Consider the following 22,581-nt stretch of genomic DNA (forward strand, 5'->3'; position numbering starts at 1 on the left):
AGAAGGTTATCTTCACACTGATTTGCTACTAATTAATCCTTTACTGCTTGTCACCCCATACATCAGTTACCTTCAGTACTACTCTCCTGAGTCTGCAGGTTTTAGATATGCTTTATACCGACACCAAGTTGTCTTTTTTAGAATGGTTTATAATATGAATACATACCACTGCTAATACTTGACCCACATGATCACATTTGAATCCAATGAAAAAAGGATATTCTACACAGGTATTACATATCATCCCGCCATTGTTACTCCTGCACCAACATCCTATCACCTTGATCCATTGTTCATGCATGTACTATGTTGATTTCTGTCCATATTATTTATATTATTTATGTGACATTGTGATGTATTTACACATATATGTTTTTAATTATTGACTCTTAATATTTGTTTTTAACTATATTTATTTTGACACCGCGCAGCCTGCCTCCATTCCCTCCGAGGCCGCTCCGAAATCGGAGCCGCCTCGGAGGGAACTTTCCTTCACCCTCCCCCCACCTTCCCCTACCTAACCCCCCCCCCCCCCCCCCGGCCCTATCTAAACCTCCCCTACCTTTGTCGGCAAAGTTACACCTGCTGGAAGCGCTCCGGCCGGCTGCCCTGCTCCATGTTCCGCCGGCTCCATGTTCCGGTCCCGGGGGCTGGTCCGGAGACCGCGGCCACGCCCCCGGAACGCCCCCGGGCCGAAACCACACCCGCAGCACCGCCCCCGAAACACCGCATCATGCGCGACACGCTCCCAAAACGCCGCGTCATTCCGGACACGCCCCCGACACGCCCCTCCATGCAAGCCCCGGGACTTACGCGCATCCCGGGGCTTGCGCACGCCGCCGAGCCTATGCAAAATAGGCTCAGTGCGCGCAGGGGGGGTTTGGGGTAGGTTTTCGGGGGGTACGCGCGTATCCCTTTGAAAATCTACCCGTATGTGATTTAAATGTTTTTGTGATGTTCACACACCCTTTAATGTTTCTTAATATTCATATGTGTGTTTTAATTTTGATTTTAGTAGCTCCTGAGGCAGCTCTTCGCATAGAGCGAAACTCGGCCAGAGTCGGGCTTGAATACTGTCAGAATAAAGGCTTTTTCTATATACCGACTCATTCTTTTTGGTTGCTACACTGAATATATTTGGTCAATGGGAAATATTATACTAATGTTATTAAAGCATGATTTTTTTGATTATTGCATTAGGTTCAGTCTGAGCCGCAGGTCCCATTGGGAGGTGGTGGGGACATATCTAGTTCTTTGATGAGCACTAGTTTGTTTGGAGCTTCTCCTGCCAGGCCAAGCAAAACAGATTTTGGAGCCAGTAAGTATTGATCTTAATCTCCAGTTCTCCAGGTAATGTAGGTCTTTTAGAAACTAATGGCATGGCATGCGCCTCCTCAAAGAAACGAAAGGGAAGGCAGAAGAGGTTTTGCATATTATAAAGAGGAAGGAAATTTATTAGGTAGAGGGCAAAAAAAGGAAGACGGAGGAGGCAAAATGAGTGGAGAGAGAGAGAGAGCATTGTGCTGAGCCCTGGGTCTACGAGGGGATCAATTCATTACATCTTTGTTATGATGTATTTGTGAATCTTTCAACTTTTCTACTTGAACTGTAAACACTAAGGTATAAAAAGAAAAAAGATGCTGAAGGAAAGGCAGAAAGGAATGTGGGTTCTTGAAACAGAAAAAAGTTTGATTTAATGCAGGGGTGCGTGGGGAGCTAGTGGAGTAACTGTAATGCTGGAACAGCCATTTATGATTTGTGGGAGTGGAAAATGATTCTTATATGTGTAAGTTGAATGAATTGCTCTGTTACCCAACACAAGCAATTTAGCACCTTCCTACTATTTTAATTCCTTTGACCACTGTATACAGAAAAGGCAGAGGGGCCACATAGGACATTTCAAATCACCGAAAGGACTGGCGACTGGGAGGTTCTTTTCATAATTTGCTGAGCTAGGTGGGGGGAGGGGGGATCAGGGAGAGAACCCCTCAGAGTTTTATGTTGATAATGGTTTAGGTGGGGGGAATCCATATGTGTCCCTTTCAATGATTTGAAATGCTAGGGAAGGGGGTAGGAAGGGGTTAGGGTTCCCCAGGTTTTAAAGTTGTGGTGGATAGTGTTAGTGATAATATTTCTAGATTTCTCTAGGGAAAGTTAGCAGCGCTGTCACACCCCCAGCACCTTTGCCCCGTCTCTTTGTTCCCCAGTATCTTCCCATATAGGGAAGTAGGGGGTAGAGAAGATGAATGGATGGCGGGATGAGGTGTGTGTGTGTTTAGCACTCTCATATCCTGCCATACATTCTTGCTGCCTCTCTATTGCCTTCCCCTTTCATAACCCATTCCCCCACTCCTTCTTTCCTTTGCTCTCCTATTTCCCTCTCTTGCAATATGCCAGATTTAGGATATGAGCAAAACAACCCCCACTGGGATTCTAATCTAGAGAGAGACACTCGAACTTGTATATCTGGGTTATAGTAATAAGGATTTCTGCACTTCACACCTTCAAAACCTGCATCCTTAAAGCACAATGTCCCGGCTCCTTCCCCCACATTTTTTGAAGAGATAGTGGCCCAGGAACCACCATCCTTTCCTGGCTTTCACTGGCAGCCTCATAAAACCCAGTGCCTTCCTCCCCGTAGTCTGCACTTCCTTCCTCAGCAGCTGAAAGGTCCTTATGGCTATGGTCAACCTTTCTTCCTGTCTATGGCTCAAGTGGCTCCCCCTGCACAAGCAACACTAATGCCAGCAATGCATACTGCAGCCAATCAGTGGTGGCCTCGCACCGGCATGCCCTAATCACACCACGCTGATATGCTCCCACTTGGATTTCAAACATCAAGCTTCAGAGCTCACAGGAGTGACAGAATGCACTCCGGCTGCCACCACTACAGGCAGGGGCGGATTACAGGAAAATATCTGACTGGGGGATTTTTTGAAAACCAGTCCTCCAAGCATTCAACTCCCTCTTGTGCTTTCCCTGCAGCATGTGATTCCACATTTCCCAAAGCACACCACACTGGCCCTCCAAGTACATTGTGTGACCTGAAGCCTAACAGAATTAAGCCATAAAATTTCCAAAATAAAAAATTTCACATTTTCCTAAATAACTAAGAGCAAAGCCTAGACCAGGGGTGAGAAAAATGAGCTGCAGTCCCCCTTCCAATTGACTAGATCCCACACAAGTTTGGTTACACCTTTTATTATATGTATATAGAGAGAGAGAGAGATCCTAAATTCCTGGCCTGGTATTAAAAATCTGTTGCCAAACAATAAATTCTTGAATTAGTTGCAAGTAATGAGAGAATCACACTGCCAACCAGGGTAAGGCACACATACACATTTTCTGATTGAGGAAACTTTATTGGCACACACATACTTAAACACACACTTTCTCTCTCTCATGTTGTGTGTGTGTGTGTGTGTGTGTATGTGTCAATAAAGTTTCCTCAATTTGAAAATCTGTGTTTGTGTGTCTCCTGGAGAGAAGGGGTGCTGAGAAGGGTTGGGAATGGCAAAAGGAGGGGGGAGATGCTGCAGGATGGAGAGTGGCTGGCAGCAAGCAAGAACTTTATACTGTGATATGGCAGTAGTGGGGTGGTGGGGAGTGAGTATATGTCAAAAAGAGACATCCCCCCAACAACAGTAGAATGTATCTGACACAGATACATTCTACTGTTGTGCTGCTGCTGATGTGCTCACATATATTCCCCCTATTCCCCGCGGCTCCAATACTGCCACATCAAGGTGTAAAGTTCTTGCATGCTGCCAGCCTTTCTCCATCTTGCAGCAGCCCCCCTGCCTTTGCCATTTCCAACCTTTCTCAGCACCCCCACTCTCCAGGAAACTCATTGGTTCCCCTGCCAGCTGCCCCTCTCAGAACCCAGCTCAATCACCTTAGGCAATATCCTCACCAAAGACTGCACAGGCACTTCCTCCTCACCCCCTTCCTTTCTGTGACTTCTCTTCCACCTCCACCCCTCCAGTGCATTCCCATTGAATACATTAGGGGTGGGCAAATCCTATCCTCATGAGCCACAAATCAGTCAGGTTTTCAGGATATCTGTAATGAATATGCATGAGAGAAATTTGCATGCCCACTGCCTCATTTGTATGTATGTCTATACCATGCATATTCATTAGAGATATCCTGAAAATCTGACTCGTTTGTGGCCCTCGAGGACCAGAATTGCCCACCCTGTACTACATAGTCTGCTGTTTTTATGGTTCCCCAAGCTCATACTGTTCCCTGGGCTTAGAAAAAGGAAATTCAAGCCATGGACGAGACTGGGGGGGGGGGGGGAGCACTGATCCAAAGCAGCCCAACTCCAAATGGAATCCTGCTTTCCCATGTGGAACCAGTGTAGCCAGGGCTGGTGCAAAGGTATTAGGTGCCATAGGCAAACCTTACAGCCTTGCACACAAATTCTGCTCTCTCCATACACATTTTAAAAAATTATGCATTTATATATAAAAATTATACATTTTTACATTAAAAAGAACATTCAAAGTACTGTCTTCTGAGGTAAAAATATCACTTACAACATGTATATATTTAAACGCACTGCTGCAGTGCCAACCAGAAAATCTTGCAAAAAGGAAAAAAAAGACACCAGTCAGAGCCTATATAGCTTTAGTTCTGTTGTAATGAGTGTATTGGGTTTAACCGTCAAAGGTATGAATAAGCTGAATTGTAGCTACATATATTAAACCTATCATACAACACTAACTGCCAGTACTCAAACTGTAGCAATCCTACCCAAAAAAAGGTAACACTGCAAATATTACACCAGGTCCTAAAACATCAGTACAGCTCCTAGTAGGAAAATAGAAAAAGCCAGACTGATATAGATCCCTACATAGAAACGCTAGCAGAATATCTTACCTCGATCAAACATGCAGAATACAAACGAACCCTCACCAAATACAGAATAAAGAGATCACAAATTATAAATAGAGACGTGCAAACAAAATCTGAACTGAAAACTACAACACTAGAAATACAAACAAGAAAGCAAGAAACATAAAACATTCATCATAACAGGAAAACCATACTAATAAGAAATACATATTTTGAAAACAGCTGTTGATTAAAAATTCATTTACGGGAGATCATGTGATGCCTTAGGGAGTGAAGACGTGTTTCCCTCCATCTCCTCTCTCCAGCTCCCCATCTAAAGCAAATTGCTGCATCTATCTGCTACCGGTGAATTTCTACTTGGAGCCTTACCTTCTCAATTGAACGCCGTTTCGTTAGTGTGAGTTTGACTTGATAATTATGGCTGCACGGGACGTGAAGCGGGAGAAAGAGAAAAACAGAGCCCGACTGCCGGATGCCGCGTTGGGAGAGGAGGAGCCTGGACCCGCCGAGCCGCCAACGAATGCTGCCCTCGCCGACATCAAGCTTGCGGTGCAGGAAGCTTTGCGGCCCGACCTGCAGGCTATTTCGGCACAAATCGCTGACCTCTCCTCCACCATTGCCAGCTTTGAGCCGCGATGCCAGGCGCTAGAGCAGCGCCTCTCAGACCAACAAGATGGCTGCCGGGAGCACTAGGAGACGCTGACATCCTTAAAGAAACATCTTGCCAAGCAGGAAGACCGCATTGAGGACCTTGAAAATAGGTCCAGGAGGTCTAACCTCCGCTTTATTGGCCTCCCGGAGTCTATATTGGATCAGGATCTGGCGCCCTTCTTGGAAAAATGGCTAATCCAGGAACTTCAGCTCCCAACAGCTCTGGGCCCACTACGGATTGAGCACGCTCATCGCCTGCCTCCCTGGCGGGAAGACAACAGCCGGCAGTGAGTGGTAATCGCGAACTTCTGAATTATGCACATAAAAGTGAGATACTAAAAAAATCTTGGTATTCCAAGACTTCTCTTCTGATCTCTCAGCAAAACGTAGGACTTTTGCTCCCATCTGTTCCAAGTTATACTCCCTGGGCCTTAAACCTGCATTGCTGTATTCGGCTCGTCTGCAGGTAACTACGGAGCAGGGCACACAGTGGCTGGATACAGTGGAAGCTGCCCAAAAATTTTTGCAATAGCAAGAAGCCCAGCGCTTGAGTACAACATAGTAGTAAAGCTCTCCCATGAAACACCAACCAGAGACAGTGAGTAGGTGCCTCTCATACCTCCTGGGAAGTTTACCGGTAATTATTTACATGGTGTCTCCTAATTTCTATACACTTCAGGTGCTGGCTCCTGGAATGCTGGGACTTCCTTCCTTATCGTATCACTTTGCTTCATTGATCCTGCAATGACTACCTTCCATGGATTCTTAGGCTGGTAATGATCCCAAACTCAGTGTTGGATGGCGAGTGTCGTGGCATTTTTCTGACTGAGCATGGTTGCCGGTGGTTGCTCCCTTTGCATGCCCATACTCCCATTGTTGGGAGCGGAGATGCAGGTCCCTCAACTGGGGGAATTTTGTTGATCGCATGTCCCCACTATGGCCCTGTGGAACTGTAATCCGCCGATATGACTTTGGTTGGTGTACTAGGAGGCGGCCTGCTTCATAGGCCTCCTGGTTTGTTGACTGGGTTACTTTGCAAAGCGCACTCCAGTTGTCACTATCTACAGTGACCACAGTTTGTTTTGAGAGGCAGACGGAGGGAGAGGGGTGGGGGGAGGGGAAACGGTTGGCACACGTGCTCTCCACCATTGTTATTGTTGAGTTTGCTGAGGTGGAGGGAGCGGGAGGGTGGGATTGTGGTGGGGGAAGTTAGGGGGGGAATACATGTTCTCCGAGATGTATTACGAAATCCCAATGTTATCTTGGAAATTTTGAATTTGTTGTTATGCTTGTCTCTTTTCACTTTCTCAAAGTGTGGTCACTTTTGTCAGATGGGGGCCCTAGCTGGGGGGGCTCTCATCAGGGTTATTGGGGAAGTCTTTTCACTTTCTTTCTATATAGATCACTGACCGAGTAAATGACTAACGCTGGTTTGAAACTATATTCCTGGAACGTGTGTGGTATAAATTCCCCCATCAAACGATCTAAAATACTGTCTACATTACAGAGGAAATCTGTGAGTGTTGCATTTCTACAGGAAATGCATTTAACGGATAGTGAACACGCAAAATTATGTAGAAGTTGGGTGGGTGAGGCTCATTATGCTTCGGCAACCACTAAATCTGTGGGAGTGGCGATACTTATTGGAAAGCATGCACCTGTCACAGTTAAGCAAACGATAAAGGACCCAGAGGGGAGATACCTCATTCTCATCACAGATATTCACCAACAGCCATACATCCTTTGCAATATATACGTTCCTAATAATCCTGGGTTGAAATTCTTTCGTGGAGTGTATAGCTTATTGGCCTCTTATACGGATCAAATCATCATTATGGGCGGTGATTTTAATACGATCCGGGATACCAATCTGGATAGGGACCAAACCTTGAGGGGGCGGCCTCTGTCAGATAATGGCATTCTGTTCTTGGAACGTTCATTATAGCTCGTGGATGCGTGGCGTACTTTACATCCTATGGAAAGAGAATATATGCATATCTCAAGGGCCCATCATAATCAGACGCATTTGGACTACTTCCTAGTTAGTAGTCATCATTTCTCAGCTATTCGAGAAGCACACCTAGCTGACCTCATTATTTCTGATCATGCACCTGTGGGTATCACTTTATCCAGTATTCCCACCCGCATCACTGGGGCTTCTTGTCGGTTCCCGCACTATATGTCCAAAGACAGTCAGTTTACTGATTACCTGTAAGTTCGCTGGGCGGACTAAGCTAACTATAACCAGACCAATTGGAAAATCTGGAATTGTTCTGGTACACAGCCAAGGCCGTACTCAGGGGCGATGTTATTTCCTATATGGCTAGACGGCGCAAAGTGCGTGACAAGCAAATTTTAATTTTAAGCTCCCAACTTCAAAAGGCGAGAGCCGCCCTGTCCTGTAACAATTCCCAAACAAACAGGGATAATTTTTGAACCATACAAGGTGCTCTTAACATACTAAATCCATAAGTGAGCTACTAAAAGTTTACTTTATTATCAGCATAAGCTGTTCCTATCCGGCAATAAACCTGGTAAATTTATGGCTAATCTCATTAAAGCTCATCAGGGCTCCCGGTTCATTCCGGCCGTACGGAAACGTACGGGCCAGATTACCTCGGACACGGCGGACATTTTGAAAACCTTTCAAAGTGTTTACGCTGACCTCTGCACAGCCGGGCAATGGAATTCGGAACGTTGTACAGAATTTTTATCTACACTTAATTTGCCTCGGTTGACAAAGGAACAAGTCTTGGGGCTCAATAGGCCCATTACTGAAGACTAGGTATGGCACACCATACAAATGGCCAAACCCTATAAAGCCCCAGGCCCAGACGGGTACCCGGCCGAATTTTACCAGACTCTCTTGGACTCTGTCACCTCCCCATTGACTAAGGCCTTTAACGCCCTTGTTCTGAAAGGCTCTTACCCACCACATACCAACCTAGCTCACATTACTCACTAAACCCTTCAAAAACTGAACTTATACATCTATCCTCCATCTCCGATTCCTCATTAGGTCCACCATCGCATTTGACAATTAATAATATTACTATTCCTATAACGCGCTCTGCCACAAGCCTTGGCGTAAACATAAATTCAGACCTTTCTTTAAAACAACATATCTCCTCACTTACAAAAAAATCTTTTTATAAGTTACGACTTCTAAAACATCTCCGACCTTTACTCTTCTACCGAGATTACAGAACCATCCTTCAATCTCTAATCTTTTCCGGTCTAGACTACTGCAACGCTCTCTATCTAGGATTACCAGACTCCTCACTCTACTCCAACTGATCCAAAACACCGCAGCCCGGATATTAACCAGAACCTCTCCACGCCATCATATCACCCCTATTCTACAATCTTTACATTGGTTACCCATAAAGTTTAGAATAAAATACAAAATTCTCTCCATCATTCATAGCTTAATTCATAATCATACATCCACCTGGCTCTGTTCACTATTACGGATTTATAAACTGAGACGACACTTAAGATCACTCAATCAAAACCTACTAGATATTCCCTCGCCCAAACAAGCCAGATTAGATCTCACCAGAAAGAGAGCCTTTTCAATAGCCGGACCAATACTTTGGAATTCACTACCAAATCCTTTACGTTCAATATCTAACTCTTCTCACTTTAAAAAATCCCTCAAAACCCACTTTTTCCAACTGGCATTCAATACCTCATCTAATTAAACTGTTAACAATACTCAATCAACATTTACAAGTCATTTACATCCTCCACAACCCTCATTTCCTACATCTTTTAACTGACATATCCTCCTCCTCCCCCCCCCCTCGTAACATCAATATAACTTCTATTTCTTATTACTCTCATTTTCACCCATTTTCCCCAGAAATAATAAGTCCTATGGCATCAAATTCTTTTATTTATAAAAGGCTTCAAATGCTAGCATTCTGACTAGCCATTGATCATTTAATGTATATTTTAAAATTAATTTTATTTTGATTATTTTTATGTTTTATTTTATCCTTGTAAACCGTTTTGACAAAAATCTATTTTTAAAAAACGGTATATAAATGCTTTTAAATAAATAAAAAAATAAATAAATACTCTTATCTCTAAACCAGGGAAGGATCCCCTGGAAGCAGCGTCCTCTAGACCTAGTTCTCTTCTAAACCAGGATCAAAAGATATTAGCTAAATTACTAGCAAATCGTCTGGCCTCCTCTGCTTCCCATTTTGATACAACCCGGACAGGTGGAATTCGTTCGCCGCCAATATGCTCTTACTAACATTCGGAAGGTATTGGTGGCAATGACTCTGTGTCAACAGACTGATATGCCCTATCTGGCTACCAGTTTTGATGCAGAAAAGGCCTTTGATAGGGTGGATTGGGCGTATTTGTCTTGTATCCTGGAATATATGGGCTTCGATGGTTACTTTCATGATGCCATCAAATTATTTTACAATGACTCTGTAGCTAAAATCGTGGCCAATGGGATGACATTGGACGAATTTAAGGTGGGGAGGGTCACTAGACAAGGCTGCCCCCTTTCCCCTTTCCCCTTTACTGTTCCTATTACAATTGGAACCTCTTTTGCTGGCCATCCAGAGTCATCGGGCTGTAAAGGGAGTGAGGTTTCAGACTGAAACTTTCAAATATGCCACGTTTGCGGATGACATTTTGGTCTTCCTCACAGACCCCGCCACATCTCTATTCCTACTCCTTCAACTTATTGAGGACTTTGGCTCTTTTTCGGGGCTTAGGCCAAACAAGGATAAATCAGAAGCATTAGCATTCCCCAACACACTTCGGGAGACCTGGGGAGGGCCATTCCCCCTCTTATGGGCTGTTGATAGTATTAAGTATCTGGGTATCCTTCTCCCTTCTCATGTTTCCCAGTTATACCAGTTAAATGTTCAGGACCCTCTCTCATATACTCAGGATAAATTGGAGCTCTGGATGACTTTGCCATTGTCGATGGGTGGGAGGATAAATTTGTTTAAAATGACTATTCTACCAAAGTGGCTTTATCTTTTCCAAAACATGCCCATCGTTTTGAAGTGTAAGGACCTTTCTGTTTTGGAAAGATCTATGCTGCGATTCCTGTGGAGAGGGAAAAGGGCGCGCATTCCACTTCATTATCTCAAATCTGCCTGGGGAAAGAGGGGGCATGGGGGTTCCTGATCTTGACATATATAATGTGGCCAGCAATCTTCGCATAGTTCGTGTTTGGGTACTGGGGAGCTCTTCTTGGGTAAATATGGAGGCGGAATGCACTCTTGTGGCCCTGCTTAATCTACACTACCTACTACAAGTGGAGTCTCGAAGGCTATCGCTTTCTGGGGTTGTTGGTCTGTTGGTAGCTCCCATAAGGCAAGCTTGGCTATTCCTTACTCGATATCTTGTGCCTATACTCGATATACTTGTGCCTATTGCTCCCCATCAAGAGGAATCCAGAGTTTTTACCAGGTTCCCAGTCGCCAGGGTTTCAACAATGGGCGTTGAAGGGGGTGACACAATTAAGTCATGTTTTGGATTCTCAGGGCAAACTATTACCATGGCCGGAATTACAGGATTATGGTCTATCCACCGGTCACATATTTTCCTATTTACAATTGCAGCATTATGTTTCCTCCTTGCCTGATGAGAGTAGGCAGGCTGCTATCTTTCATAAATTGGAAAAATTCCTGTCTTTAAGTCATAATCTCCCTCCCTCGCTAGCCATTATAAACACCTAAGTATGAATCGTGGGCAAGATTTGTGGTTGTTGCTACACGATCACTGGGAGAGGGATCACCCTTTCCATTTGAAATATGATTAAAGCAGGATTTCAATGTATCACGGCTGTGACTTTCAATCAATATTATCGAGAAATGCAATTTAAATTTCTTTGGAGAGCTTATGACTCCACCCAGGCAGCCTGCCGCTCTCAGTTAATATCTTCGTCAATTTGTGGGAAGTGTAATTTGCACATGGGGTCGCTGATACACTTGTTCTGGGACTGTAAATGCATTAGAAAATTTTGGACATGGGTGTTACAATATTTAAATGGTGTGTTGGATACCTCTGTTCCCCTTTCACCACGTGCTTTATTATTTGACCATCTACCCTTGATGACAATAAGGACTGTTTCCACACACATACTGTTTCAAAAGGTGTGTTATGTGGGGAAGAAACAGATATTACTGCAGTGGACAGAATCGCCCCCCCCCCCCCCCCCCATCCTTTTGGCAATGGCGAAACCATTTCCACCGCATGATGCACATGGAATCTCTCTCTATACGACTCTCTCCTACCCGCAAGAGGAATTTTCTAAAGATTTGGGAGCCTTTTCTGCAATCCTTGCCACACAGAGCCAGAAGTTTGATTCTCAACAATGTGTGATTGGTCCACAACTCTCACATCCAGTTAGATAATCCAACTGCCCTACAGATCTCAGATCCTTGAACTGTGTTTCTATAATTCATGTACATCTTGGAGGGGTTACTGGGGGGAGGAGGGGTTATGGGGAACTAAATTTGACTTATGCCTTCTGCTTTGTTTATTTCTCAGTTGGGTCTGCAGAGTTCCTTTCGCCACTGTGGAGTTTGTCTATGTTTTTTGAAAATAAAAGTTTTTCCATAAAAATTCATTTACAATTTTTTTTTTTTTTAAATCTCCCAAATGCCAACACAGTATTTCAAAAAGGCAGACACAAACACCCAATAATTAAAACTAAGGAGAAAAAACTTCCTCTACTTTCCCTACCTTGGAACCTTTGATCCAGTCACCCTGAGATTGTCATAGACTGTTTTCTCCTTTCTTTCATACATGCATACTCTCTATCATGCACGTTCATTCTCATGATCACTGACTAACATGCTGACTCGTCCTCGCTCCCTCACACACACATGCTCACTGACTCACTTGCTCTTTTACACTCACAAAAATGCTCTCTCTTGCTCGCTCACTGACTCACTCGCATGCTCTCTCACACTCAGACACTGGCTCATTCACTCTTGCCCTCTTTCCCACACATGCTCATTTACATGATCTCTTGCTCACTTTAATCTCCTCTCCACCTGTGAATAAGTTAAGAAAATATGTTTTTATTTACATTGTGTTCATGGTGGATTCCAGGCAGTACTGTCTGTTGGTGATCTGGGAGGTCCCTTAGTGTGGGAAGAAGCAGGCTGCAAGGCCCTAGTGCTGGGTTTGGGTTTGGGGTTTTTTTAATTACTATTTTTTGCAGTGGGAGCATGAGGGAAGCCAGCAGCAGAGAGGCTTGAGCTGGAGATAAGGGAGCTGCTGGTGTTCTGCTGGCTTTCTCCTGCTGCTGGAGGAGACGGTGAGTCTGTGGTGAGACAGCTGCAGGAGGTCTGCTGGCTGCCTCCTACCACAAGAGCTACAGGACAGATGTGAGTGGCAGTGAGACAGCTGTGGAGAGATTTGCTGACTGCCTCCCACCGTAGGAGCTGCAGGACAGATGTGAGTGGAGGCAGCAGGCATTTTTTAAAATGAAAGAAAATGGGGCATTGCAAGATCATGCATCCCATTTCACATGAAGTATATGGAATTAAGCCTTGTTTTTTTCTATTGCATTTCATGCAACTCTCTTACATTGGGTCTTTAATAGAAAATATTTGAATAGTTAAATGTTAGACAAAAATATTACTATATAAATGTTAGTTCAGTCATTTTTTTCTCAGTCCTAGACATGTGTATGAATACTGATGCAGTCCAAGAAATTGAATGACTTGTCGCATTTCTTTTATTTACTGTGAAGGCGCAACTGGCTTTTCATTTGGAATGGTCTCGGATGGAGTCCGTGGCCAGAGTCATCAGTCTGTGGTCAGCGTGCCCTGTGCGCAGGCACCTGTGTGTCAAGGCTTTGAAAGCTTCCGTATTGGTCAAGAGCCACAACCATCTTCTATGGTAAATAAACACACATTGAGTTCAACAGTCAGGGCACCATTAAAATAAAAAATATTTTTTCTTGCTTTCTCCTGAGGGTAAATATCCCTTTGGCGACGGGATTCTGAATTTTCTTCTGTCGTCACGAGTCGTGTTTGGTTTATTAAGAATCAGAGATAATGCAGTTCAGTATGCCCTCTGTACTGAGGGTAAATTTCAAAATAATTTACCAGGGTAACACTGAGGGCTGAAAGTTGCTTTCAAGCAACACAGCCAGTTTAAAAATTGTGTGCCTGTGGGTTCCCAAACTTCAGAATACATCTGGCTTGCAGAGCAAATTTTTATGGCCCACCAAATTCTCCCTGCTTGCGACTGAATCAGCCCACGAATCAAGGGTCACATGTTCAGCCGCAGTAAAGGCTTCAGCACTGATGGGGTCCTCGACCCCCACCAGCAGAGGAAGTCCCATCTGGCGCAGCAAAGCCCACAATGCTGGCAAGATTCACCACCTCCATCAACAATAGAAAAGGTCCATTTTATTGGTGTGGTGAGGGCTGCAGTGCTGAGGATGTTCCCCAACCCCTGCCAGAAGAAGAGGAAGCCAAAGTGAGGGGCAGGAGTGGACAGTGAGAGGAGACAGAAGGAGAGGTGAGGAGAAAGGGAGTTGGAGTCTGAGGGGAGGGGAGAAGAAGGAAAGGGAAGTGTGTGAGAGGAGTGAGAGAAAGAAAGGTGGTGGAAGAAAGGGATGAGAGAGGAGAGGAAAGTAGAGTGAGCAGGAGTGTATGGGGGTAAGGTGTGACTGTTAGAGTGTGTGCCACAAACATACCATCCTGCCATTCACCTCCCTTCCACTCCCCCAGGGAGAGATGCTAAGATGCTGAAGAAGGGGGAAGGCAGGTAGAAGGGTTTCCTTGGGGTATGGCAGGGTTGTCAGCTGCTAGGAATATTTTTACTGACACCCTATCTGCCATACCTCTGTGGGAATCCTGCCCCTGTCTCCCCTCTTCTGCAGGTGCCAGACTCATGAAAACTTCAAGGGGGCCCTCCCCAGGCCTCTTGGAGATTTGAAATTTTGCATGCAATCATTCGCATAAAAAGTTTGGGCGCTCCTAATTTAAGAGCTACCCATAGTATTTCTGCCAGCCTTAACATTAATAAATTGTAATTAATTATATCAAAAGCTGCACTTACATCTAGTGATGCAGGCAAAAATGCTCTTATTGTGTCTTTTCTAACTAACTTCATTTAGCAAGGCCACTAGTGCTGTTTCAGCACTGTGACCACATCTAAAACCTGCTTGTCTTGGATGGAGAGCATTCGTGTCTTCAATAAAATTAGAAAATTGTGCAGCTACTACTGTTTTTCCCCAATATATTTATTAGGGTTTACAGCAATACCATAGCAATGTATTTCACAATGACCCAAACGGTCCAAACAAATGTAAAAGAAATTACTCCAATAGCAGGTATACAGAACAGTAAGGGGTAGATCTTTAAAAACTACGCGATCGCGTACTTTTGTTCGCCCACCAGGCGCCCTCCCCCCCACCTTCCCCTCCCTTCCCCTACCTAACCCCCCCCCCCGGCCCTATCTAACCCCCCCCCTACCTTTGTCGGCAAAGTTACGCCTGCTGGGGCGGATTTTAAAAGGCCCGCGCGCGCCGGCACACCTATTTTGCATAGGCAGCCAGCGCGCGTAAAGCCCCGGGACAAGCGTAAGTCCCGGGGCTTTCGAAAAGGGGAGGGAGCGGGCGTGTCCGGAGGCGTTCCCGAAACAACGCAGTGTTTCGGGGGTGGTCCCGGGGGCATGGTTGAGGCCTCCGGACCAGCCCCTGGGACCGGAGGATGGAGCGGAGCTGCCGGCCGACGCGTTCAAAGCCCATAAATTATTACTAATTAAGGCGTGCCTGGTAGCAAAGAAATGTATTATGCTTAAATGGGTTGATGTGGGGGAACCGTGTGTGGGCATGTGGAAAGTGCATATGGTAGACCTGATGATGCGGGAATATAAATCGATTGATCCTATGCAGGAGAACAGTAAATGATGCTTTCTGGCAATATGGAACCTATTCTTATTGTTGGTACCGCATGATATTTGTATCCCCTTTTGTTAACAGTCTGGAGTATAAGTCACAACTAAATGTACGATATTGCCCACTCTAATGGGTAGTTCGCCTGTTGTACGGCTCTGCATGTTCACTCCTTGATCTGAGCTGTGAAAATGAGGGGGTGGGGAGGGGGGGGGAAGATATTAGGAGGGTATGGATTAGGGATAAGGCACTGTTGTTGACTCCTAAACAGTTAGGGGCAAAGTTGTGGGGGGGGGGGGGTTTAGATAGGGCCAGGGGGGTGGGTTAGGTAGGGGAAGGGAGGGGAAGGTGGGGGGAGAGCGAAGAAAAGTTCCCTCCGAGGCCGCTCCGAAATCGGAGCGGCCTTGGAGGGAACAGGCAGGCCGCGCTGGGCTCGACGCGTGCAGGTTGCACAAATGTGCACCCCCTTGCGCGCGCCAACCCCGGATTTTATAAGATACGCGCGACTACGCGCGTATCTTATAAAATCCAGCGTACTTTTGTTCGCGCCTGGTGTGCGAACAAAAGTACGCGATCGCGTAGTTTTTAAAGATCTACCCCGCTGAAAGCAGGCGTAACTTTGCGCGCGTCGGATGGCAGCCCCGCTCCGTCCTCCGGTCCCGGGGGCTGGTCCGGAGGCCTCGACCACGCCCCCCGGGCCCGCCCCCGAAATGCCGTGGCATGCCCCCAAAACACTGCGTCGTTTCGGGAACACCCCCGGACACGCCCCCTCCCTCCCCTTTTCGAAAGCCCCGGGACTTACGCGCGTCCCGGGGCTTTATGTGCGCTGGCGTGCGAGGGCCCTGTGCGCGTAAATCCGATTTACGCGCGCGGGCCTTTTAAAATTCGCCCCTAACTGTTTAGGAGTCAACAACAGTGCCTTATCCCTAACCCATACCCTCCTAATATCTTCCCCCCCCCCTCCCACCCCCTCATTTTCACAGCTCAGATCAAGGAGTGAACATGCAGAGCCGTACAACAGGCGAACTACCCATTAGAGTGGGTAATATCGTACATTTAGTTGTGACTTATACTCCAGACTGTTAACAAAAGGGGTTACAAATATCATGCGGTACCAACAATAAGAATAGGTTCCATATTGCCAGAAAGCATCATTTACTGTTCTCCTGCATAGGAGCAATCGATTTATATTCCCGCATCATCAGGTCTACCATATGCACTTTCCACATGCCCACAGACGGTTCCCCCACATCAACCCATTTAAGCATAATACATTTCTTTGCTACCAGGCACGCCTTAATTAGTAATAATTTATGGGCTTTACTCACAGGAATGGTGTCTCCCTGTATACTTAATACACAGAAGGCCTTTGACCAAACTACATGGGAGGAAAACCTGGAGTTCACATAATTCAATGCAAGATTCCAAAACGTTTGGCTATGAACACACTCCCATAGACAAATTAAGAAAGTAGCCTGTTCTTCTTTACATTTAGGACACCGATCCGAGGAAGCCATACGAGCTTTAAAGGCCTTCACCAGACAGAAATATAACTTATGCAATATCTTAAATTGCAGTTCCCGAAGGGCCATACTTTCTGTACCTTTATTAATAGTCAAAATTCCCGTAAGTAGTTCCCGCTGTGAAATTTAGATCAAATCCCCAAACAGCAGCCATGGCTGACAAAAGCCTATAGATAGTAATTGAGTGTAAAAATGCGTATGCTATGGATATGATCATCCTACATTCTCTTCTCACGTGAAGAAATCTTTGGAAAGCGCCCAAGGTGCTCTCTCAAGCCCCGAATTTAGTAAATGTATGATATAACTTTGTATTTGAGCACATACGAGAAAACCTATATTATCAATACAGGATTGCAGAGAATAAATTGTCCCTGTCCTCACTTCATTAAATGTGTGGACGAAGTTAAAAGCCTGAGCCTCCAACTGCCTGAAAATTGCAGTAGATTCACCAGTCCTAAAGTGAGGATTTCCAGTTAGGGCAAGACAAGGAGAAATCTCCCAGAGCAAGTGAAGTAACTTCCTGAAGAATTTCCAGACCCATCGGATTATGCCAAAATATAACGAAGCTACTACTTTTTCCAATAATTTACAATGGTAAAGATGAATTTTGAGACTGGTTGAAAATTATTTAATCTGTGGGGTCAACAGAATTTTTTTTCAATTGAGGAAGAAGAATGGCATGTTTCAGGTTAGAAAAACATAACCTTGTCTCAGATGAGTATTAACTATGAGCAGCACTAGGATTTTTATTAGTCCTATTTCCAATTTTTTTTTACTAATTTAGATAGCATCAACTGCAGTTCTGACGTGGTAATTCTCATGGAGCTAAGAAGCTTGCTAACTCCCACTATTGAAGTTGACTTAAACAAACATTTGATTTAGTAAAGGAAACAATAGGACAACCAGTCACCACCTCCTCTTCACCACAAACTAAATGCTGAATTTGAAATGCAAGGGCCCAGTTCTATCTGGATTTTACTAATATTTCATTCAACAGAAACAGCAAAAGACTCTGCTTTCAAAGATGAATTTAAAATAATGAAGCTATTTTAAAGCTATCCTCACTATGAAGACAGATTTCAAACTGTTTTACCAGATAAATCACTTTGAAAATTTCCCTCTTAAAGAGTAATTTTCAGCAGGCCACATAGAGTTAAAATTTAGTCTGTGGGTACAAAAGTACTAGCAAACTATATCCTTAATTTTCAAAGCTGACTTTTACATACAAGTTGTGCTGGTACGCATGTGGATGTACAGACATGAAGTTAATCCTTCTCCCGAGCAGGTGTAACTTTCTGCGTGTACATTTCATACATTTTTATTTATTTATTTATTTATTTATATTTAAATACTTTTGATATACCGATACTCAAGACTGGTGTCTTATCGTACCGGTTTACATTGAAACGAGGGGTAACCAATTAACTATGAAGATAGAGTTACAATGAACAGGGGGTTTACAGAGTGGGAGAGTAGAGAGCAAAAGCATACGATTAACAAAATAAGATATAAATAACTAAGTTTTAACATAATGAAGTTACACATACGAACGAATGTAACAAGCTTAAACAATAAATAAGTCTATAGGTCTCTAACACTGCAGTAGCGAATGAGGGAGGAGGAGGGGGGATAAGTGGGAAAGGATTGCATAGCTGTGCTGTTAGAATGGTGTCCATTCTAACAGCACAGCATTTGCACAGCATTTGCATAAATACTTTTGAAAATCAAAAGTATTTATGCAAATGCTGTCCCCACCCCCAACTCTGCCCCGATCTCCTGAATACCTACTGTAGTGTGAGGAAAAGTATGTAAAAAATCGTTTCACGCATACTTCTCCCTGCACAACCCCCGCCCAGCCCCCACTGATTTTCAAATTCTGGGTCTAGACACACAAATTTTCATTAACTGGGTCTAGACACACAAATCCTTTTAATATTAGCACCTTTAATGTTCTAGTTTATTTTCCAGCAAAAGTATTACGCACACAAGTGCCACAATTTGCATACCTTCCATAAAGCCAAAAATTCAGGACACAGTTTTGGATATCTCGTGGTTATATTACTCCTGTGGGAATTCTGCACAAAAAAAATTAAAATTCTGTGCTCAAAAACTTAAAATTATGCAAAATTCTGCAAACGTTATAGTGGTTAAAATAACACAATTTACATGATAGTTTTTAAGTAATTACATTTTAAATTAATACAGAAAAAAATTATTACTTAAAGATGCAGAATTTTAAATATTTTGAGCAGAATTTCCCTAGAAATTCACTGTAAAGAGTGTCCCTTCCATTCACTCTCCCTACTCCCCTGGCCACTTTGCCCTCTCAGGCCCTACCTGCCAGTATCTCTCCTTTCCTCCTCTAGGCTCAACCCCTTCCACTCTGTTGCCACTCCCAGAGTTTGACCCCTTTCTTAGTACTGCCCCTCACACAGGCTCCCTCTGTCCCTCCCTCTCTCACACACATGCTCCCTCTCTCTAGTGCACATACACACACCCTCATATAGGCTCCCTCACTCTCTCGCACACACCGATCCCCCTCATACAGGGGCCCTCTCTCTTGCATACACTCCCACACAAGCTTCCTTCCTTTCTCACGCATATACTCTCACACAGATTACCTATGTCTCTCTCTCACGCACCCCTTCTCACAGGCTCTCTCCCACACATATACAATCCCTTCACACAGGCTAGCACCCTCATATACACACGATCCCTTTTTCATACACACACATACACACTCCTTCACAATCTCCCCCTGCTTACCCTCCCTGCTCTCTCTCTCACCCCTCCCCCTCTCTTTCTCACACCCCCTCCCCTCTCTCACATGCTCCTTCTCATCCCCCTGTTCTCTCACCCCCTCCCCCCTCTCACTCTCTCTTTCACCCCCTCCCACCACTGCCACCACTCACTCCCACCCCCTCCCCCCTCTCACTCTCTCTTTCACCCCCTCCCACCACTCACTCCTCTCTACTCACATTCACTCTCATCGAAGCCTTCCTGTTTGCTGTGAGCGGAGCACATCCCATGGCGGCCTTCCTCTTTGCTGCGAATGATGCGCTCTCCGTTCACGGTGTGGTAGGGCCTTCCTCTTCGCTGTGAATGGCGCACCGGGACCTTCCTCTTTGCTGCAGGTCTCATCTGACATTTTCTGCGCAGAATTTGGCAATTCTGCACAGGAGGGAAATTCTGCGCAAATTCTGCGCTCTGCAGTAGCACAGAATTCCCCCAGAACTATTATATATAGAGTGGTAGATGCTACTGGCAGAAACTGGTACTTTACTTACATTGTTCTGATGGTTTCCTATAAAGACCTGTAAAGTTGATTTTGTACACTTAGCTAACAGTTCATCTCCATTTGCTTTGGAAATAACTTTAATTTACAAAATAAATTTGTATCTTTAATTTTGTCTTTGCTCTAGGATAAAAACGGCAATGTAAAGACAAATGAACTGAATATATTGGGTCAACGGGAAACATTATACCAATGTTATTACAACATGATTTTTTTGTTTGTTGCATTAGGTTCAGTCTGAGCCGCAGGTCCCATTGGGAGGTGGTGGGGACATATCTAGTTCTTTGATGAGCACTAATTTGTTTGGAGCTTCTCCTGCCAAGCCAAGCAAAACAGTTTTTGGAGCCAGTAAGTATTGATCTTAATCTCCAGTTCTCCAGGTAGAGTAGATCTTTTAGAAACTAATGGCATGCCCCTCTGAAGAAGTTTCTCCTCAAAGGAGCTTAAGGGAAGGCAGAAGAGGCTTTGCTTATTATAAAGAGGAAGGAAGTTTATGGTAGAGGGCAAAAGAAAGAAGACTGAGGAGGCCAAAATGAGTGGAGAGAGAGTATTGTGCTGAGCCCAGTGTCTACAAATGGGTCAATTCATCTTTGCAATGATGTATTTGTGAATTTGGTGCTTTCAACATTTCTACTTGAACTGTATATACTGAGGTGTAAGAAAAGATGTTGAAAGAAAGTCAGAAAGAAATGTGGGATCTTGAAAGAGAAGTAAGTTTAGATGGGGAGTTAGTGGAATCATTCAAATGCTGGAACAGCGAGTTAATGATTTATGAGTGTGGAAAATGATTCTTGTATATGTTCTTGTTCAATTACCCAACACAAAATGACCTTAACATAGAAACATAGAAATGATGGCAGAAAAGGACCAAATGGTCCATCCAGTCTGCCCACTAAGCTTATAGTAGTTTGTGCTGTGCCATTTAGGTTACCCTTTGCTTATCTGTTTCCCAGACCATAAAAGTCAGGGTCCTTGTTGGTTGCTGTTTGAATCCAATTCCCTGATACTCCCATGCTTATCAGTTTCTCACACTAGCCCTCGTTGATTGCTGTTGAGTCCAATTCCCTATTATACTTTGCTGTTGAAGCAGAGAGCAATGTTTGAGTTACATCAAGATATCAGTCTTTAAGGGTATTAACCGCCGCATCAGCAAGTTACCCCCATACTTGTTTCTCCAGACCATAAAAGTCAGGGCCCTTGGTTACTGAACGAATTTGATTCCCCTTCTCCCTGTGCCGTTGAAGCAGAGAGCAATGATGGAGTTGCATCAACAGTATCAAGGCTTATTGGTTAAGGGTAAAAACTGCTGCAACATCAAGTTACTCCATGCACTCTCTTCTTCATTTCCATCCTTTAGCCTTTAGGATTCCACAGTATTTATCAGATGCCCTTTTGAATTCTTTCACTGTTTTGGTTTTCACCTCCTCCTCCAGAAGGGCATTCCAGGCATCCACTACCCTCTCCGTGAAGAAATATTTTCTGATTATGGTTCTGATGCATCCTCCTTGGAGTTTCATTTCATGACTCCTAGTTCTACTGATTTCTTTCCAATGGAAAAGGTTTGACGTTTGCACATCATTGAAACCTTTTAGGTATCTGAAGGTCTGTATTGTATCACCCCTGCGCCTCCTCTCTTCCAGGGTATACGTATTCATAACCTTCAGTTTCTTGCCATAGGTTTTCTGATACTGACCCCACATCATTTTGGTAGCCCTTCTCTGGACTGCCTCCATCCTATCTCTATCCCTTTTGAGATAAGGACACCAGAACTGAACACAATGTTCCAGGTGAGGCCTCACCAAGGACCTGTACAAGAGCATCACCACCTCCATTTTCCTCTCTCTATGCAGCCCAGCATTCTTCTGGCTTTAGCTATTGCCTTGTCACATTGTATCACCATCTTCAGATTGCCAGAAACTATCACTCCCCTCCCCCCCCCCCCCCCCCCCATCTTATACCACTCTTTTGGATTACTGCATCCCAGATGCATGACTCTGCATTTCTTGGCATTGAATCCCAGCTGCCAAATTTTCAACCACTCTTCAAGCCTTTGTAAATCATTTTTCATTCTATTCCTTCAGGCATGTCCACTCTGTTGCAGATCTTGTTATCATCCGCAAATAGACAAAGTTTATCTTCTATCCCTTCCTCAATGTCGCTCACAAAGATATTGAACAGAACCGGTCTCAATGCCGATCCCTGTGGCACTCCACTTAACATGGCTCTCTCTTCAGAGTAGCTTCCATTTACCCTTATATGCTGTCTCCTATCAACCAGTTTGTAATCCACTCCACCACCTTGGCGCTCGCTTTGAAGCTTCTTATTTTGTTCACAAGCCTCATATGTGGAACGAT

The 22,581-nt window shown here is 44.4% G+C and overlaps 1 protein-coding gene across 3 annotated transcripts in view; it reads left to right on the forward strand.

Annotated features, from left to right (window-relative positions):
• Positions 1-22,581, forward strand: part of PARP4 (poly(ADP-ribose) polymerase family member 4) — a 376,732-nt gene that overhangs the window by 257,318 nt on the left and 96,833 nt on the right. For all 3 annotated transcript variants that reach the window (XM_029602495.1, XM_029602494.1, XM_029602496.1), the window contains 3 exons: positions 1,201-1,318; positions 13,253-13,401; positions 20,458-20,575. In XM_029602495.1, coding sequence (XP_029458355.1) covers positions 1,201-1,318; positions 13,253-13,401; positions 20,458-20,575 — 385 coding nt within the window. The remainder of the gene's footprint in view (positions 1-1,200; positions 1,319-13,252; positions 13,402-20,457; positions 20,576-22,581) is intronic.

This window comes from Rhinatrema bivittatum, chromosome 5, assembly GCF_901001135.1.
Source record: "Rhinatrema bivittatum chromosome 5, aRhiBiv1.1, whole genome shotgun sequence".
NCBI classification, from domain to species: Eukaryota; Metazoa; Chordata; class Amphibia; order Gymnophiona; family Rhinatrematidae; genus Rhinatrema; species Rhinatrema bivittatum.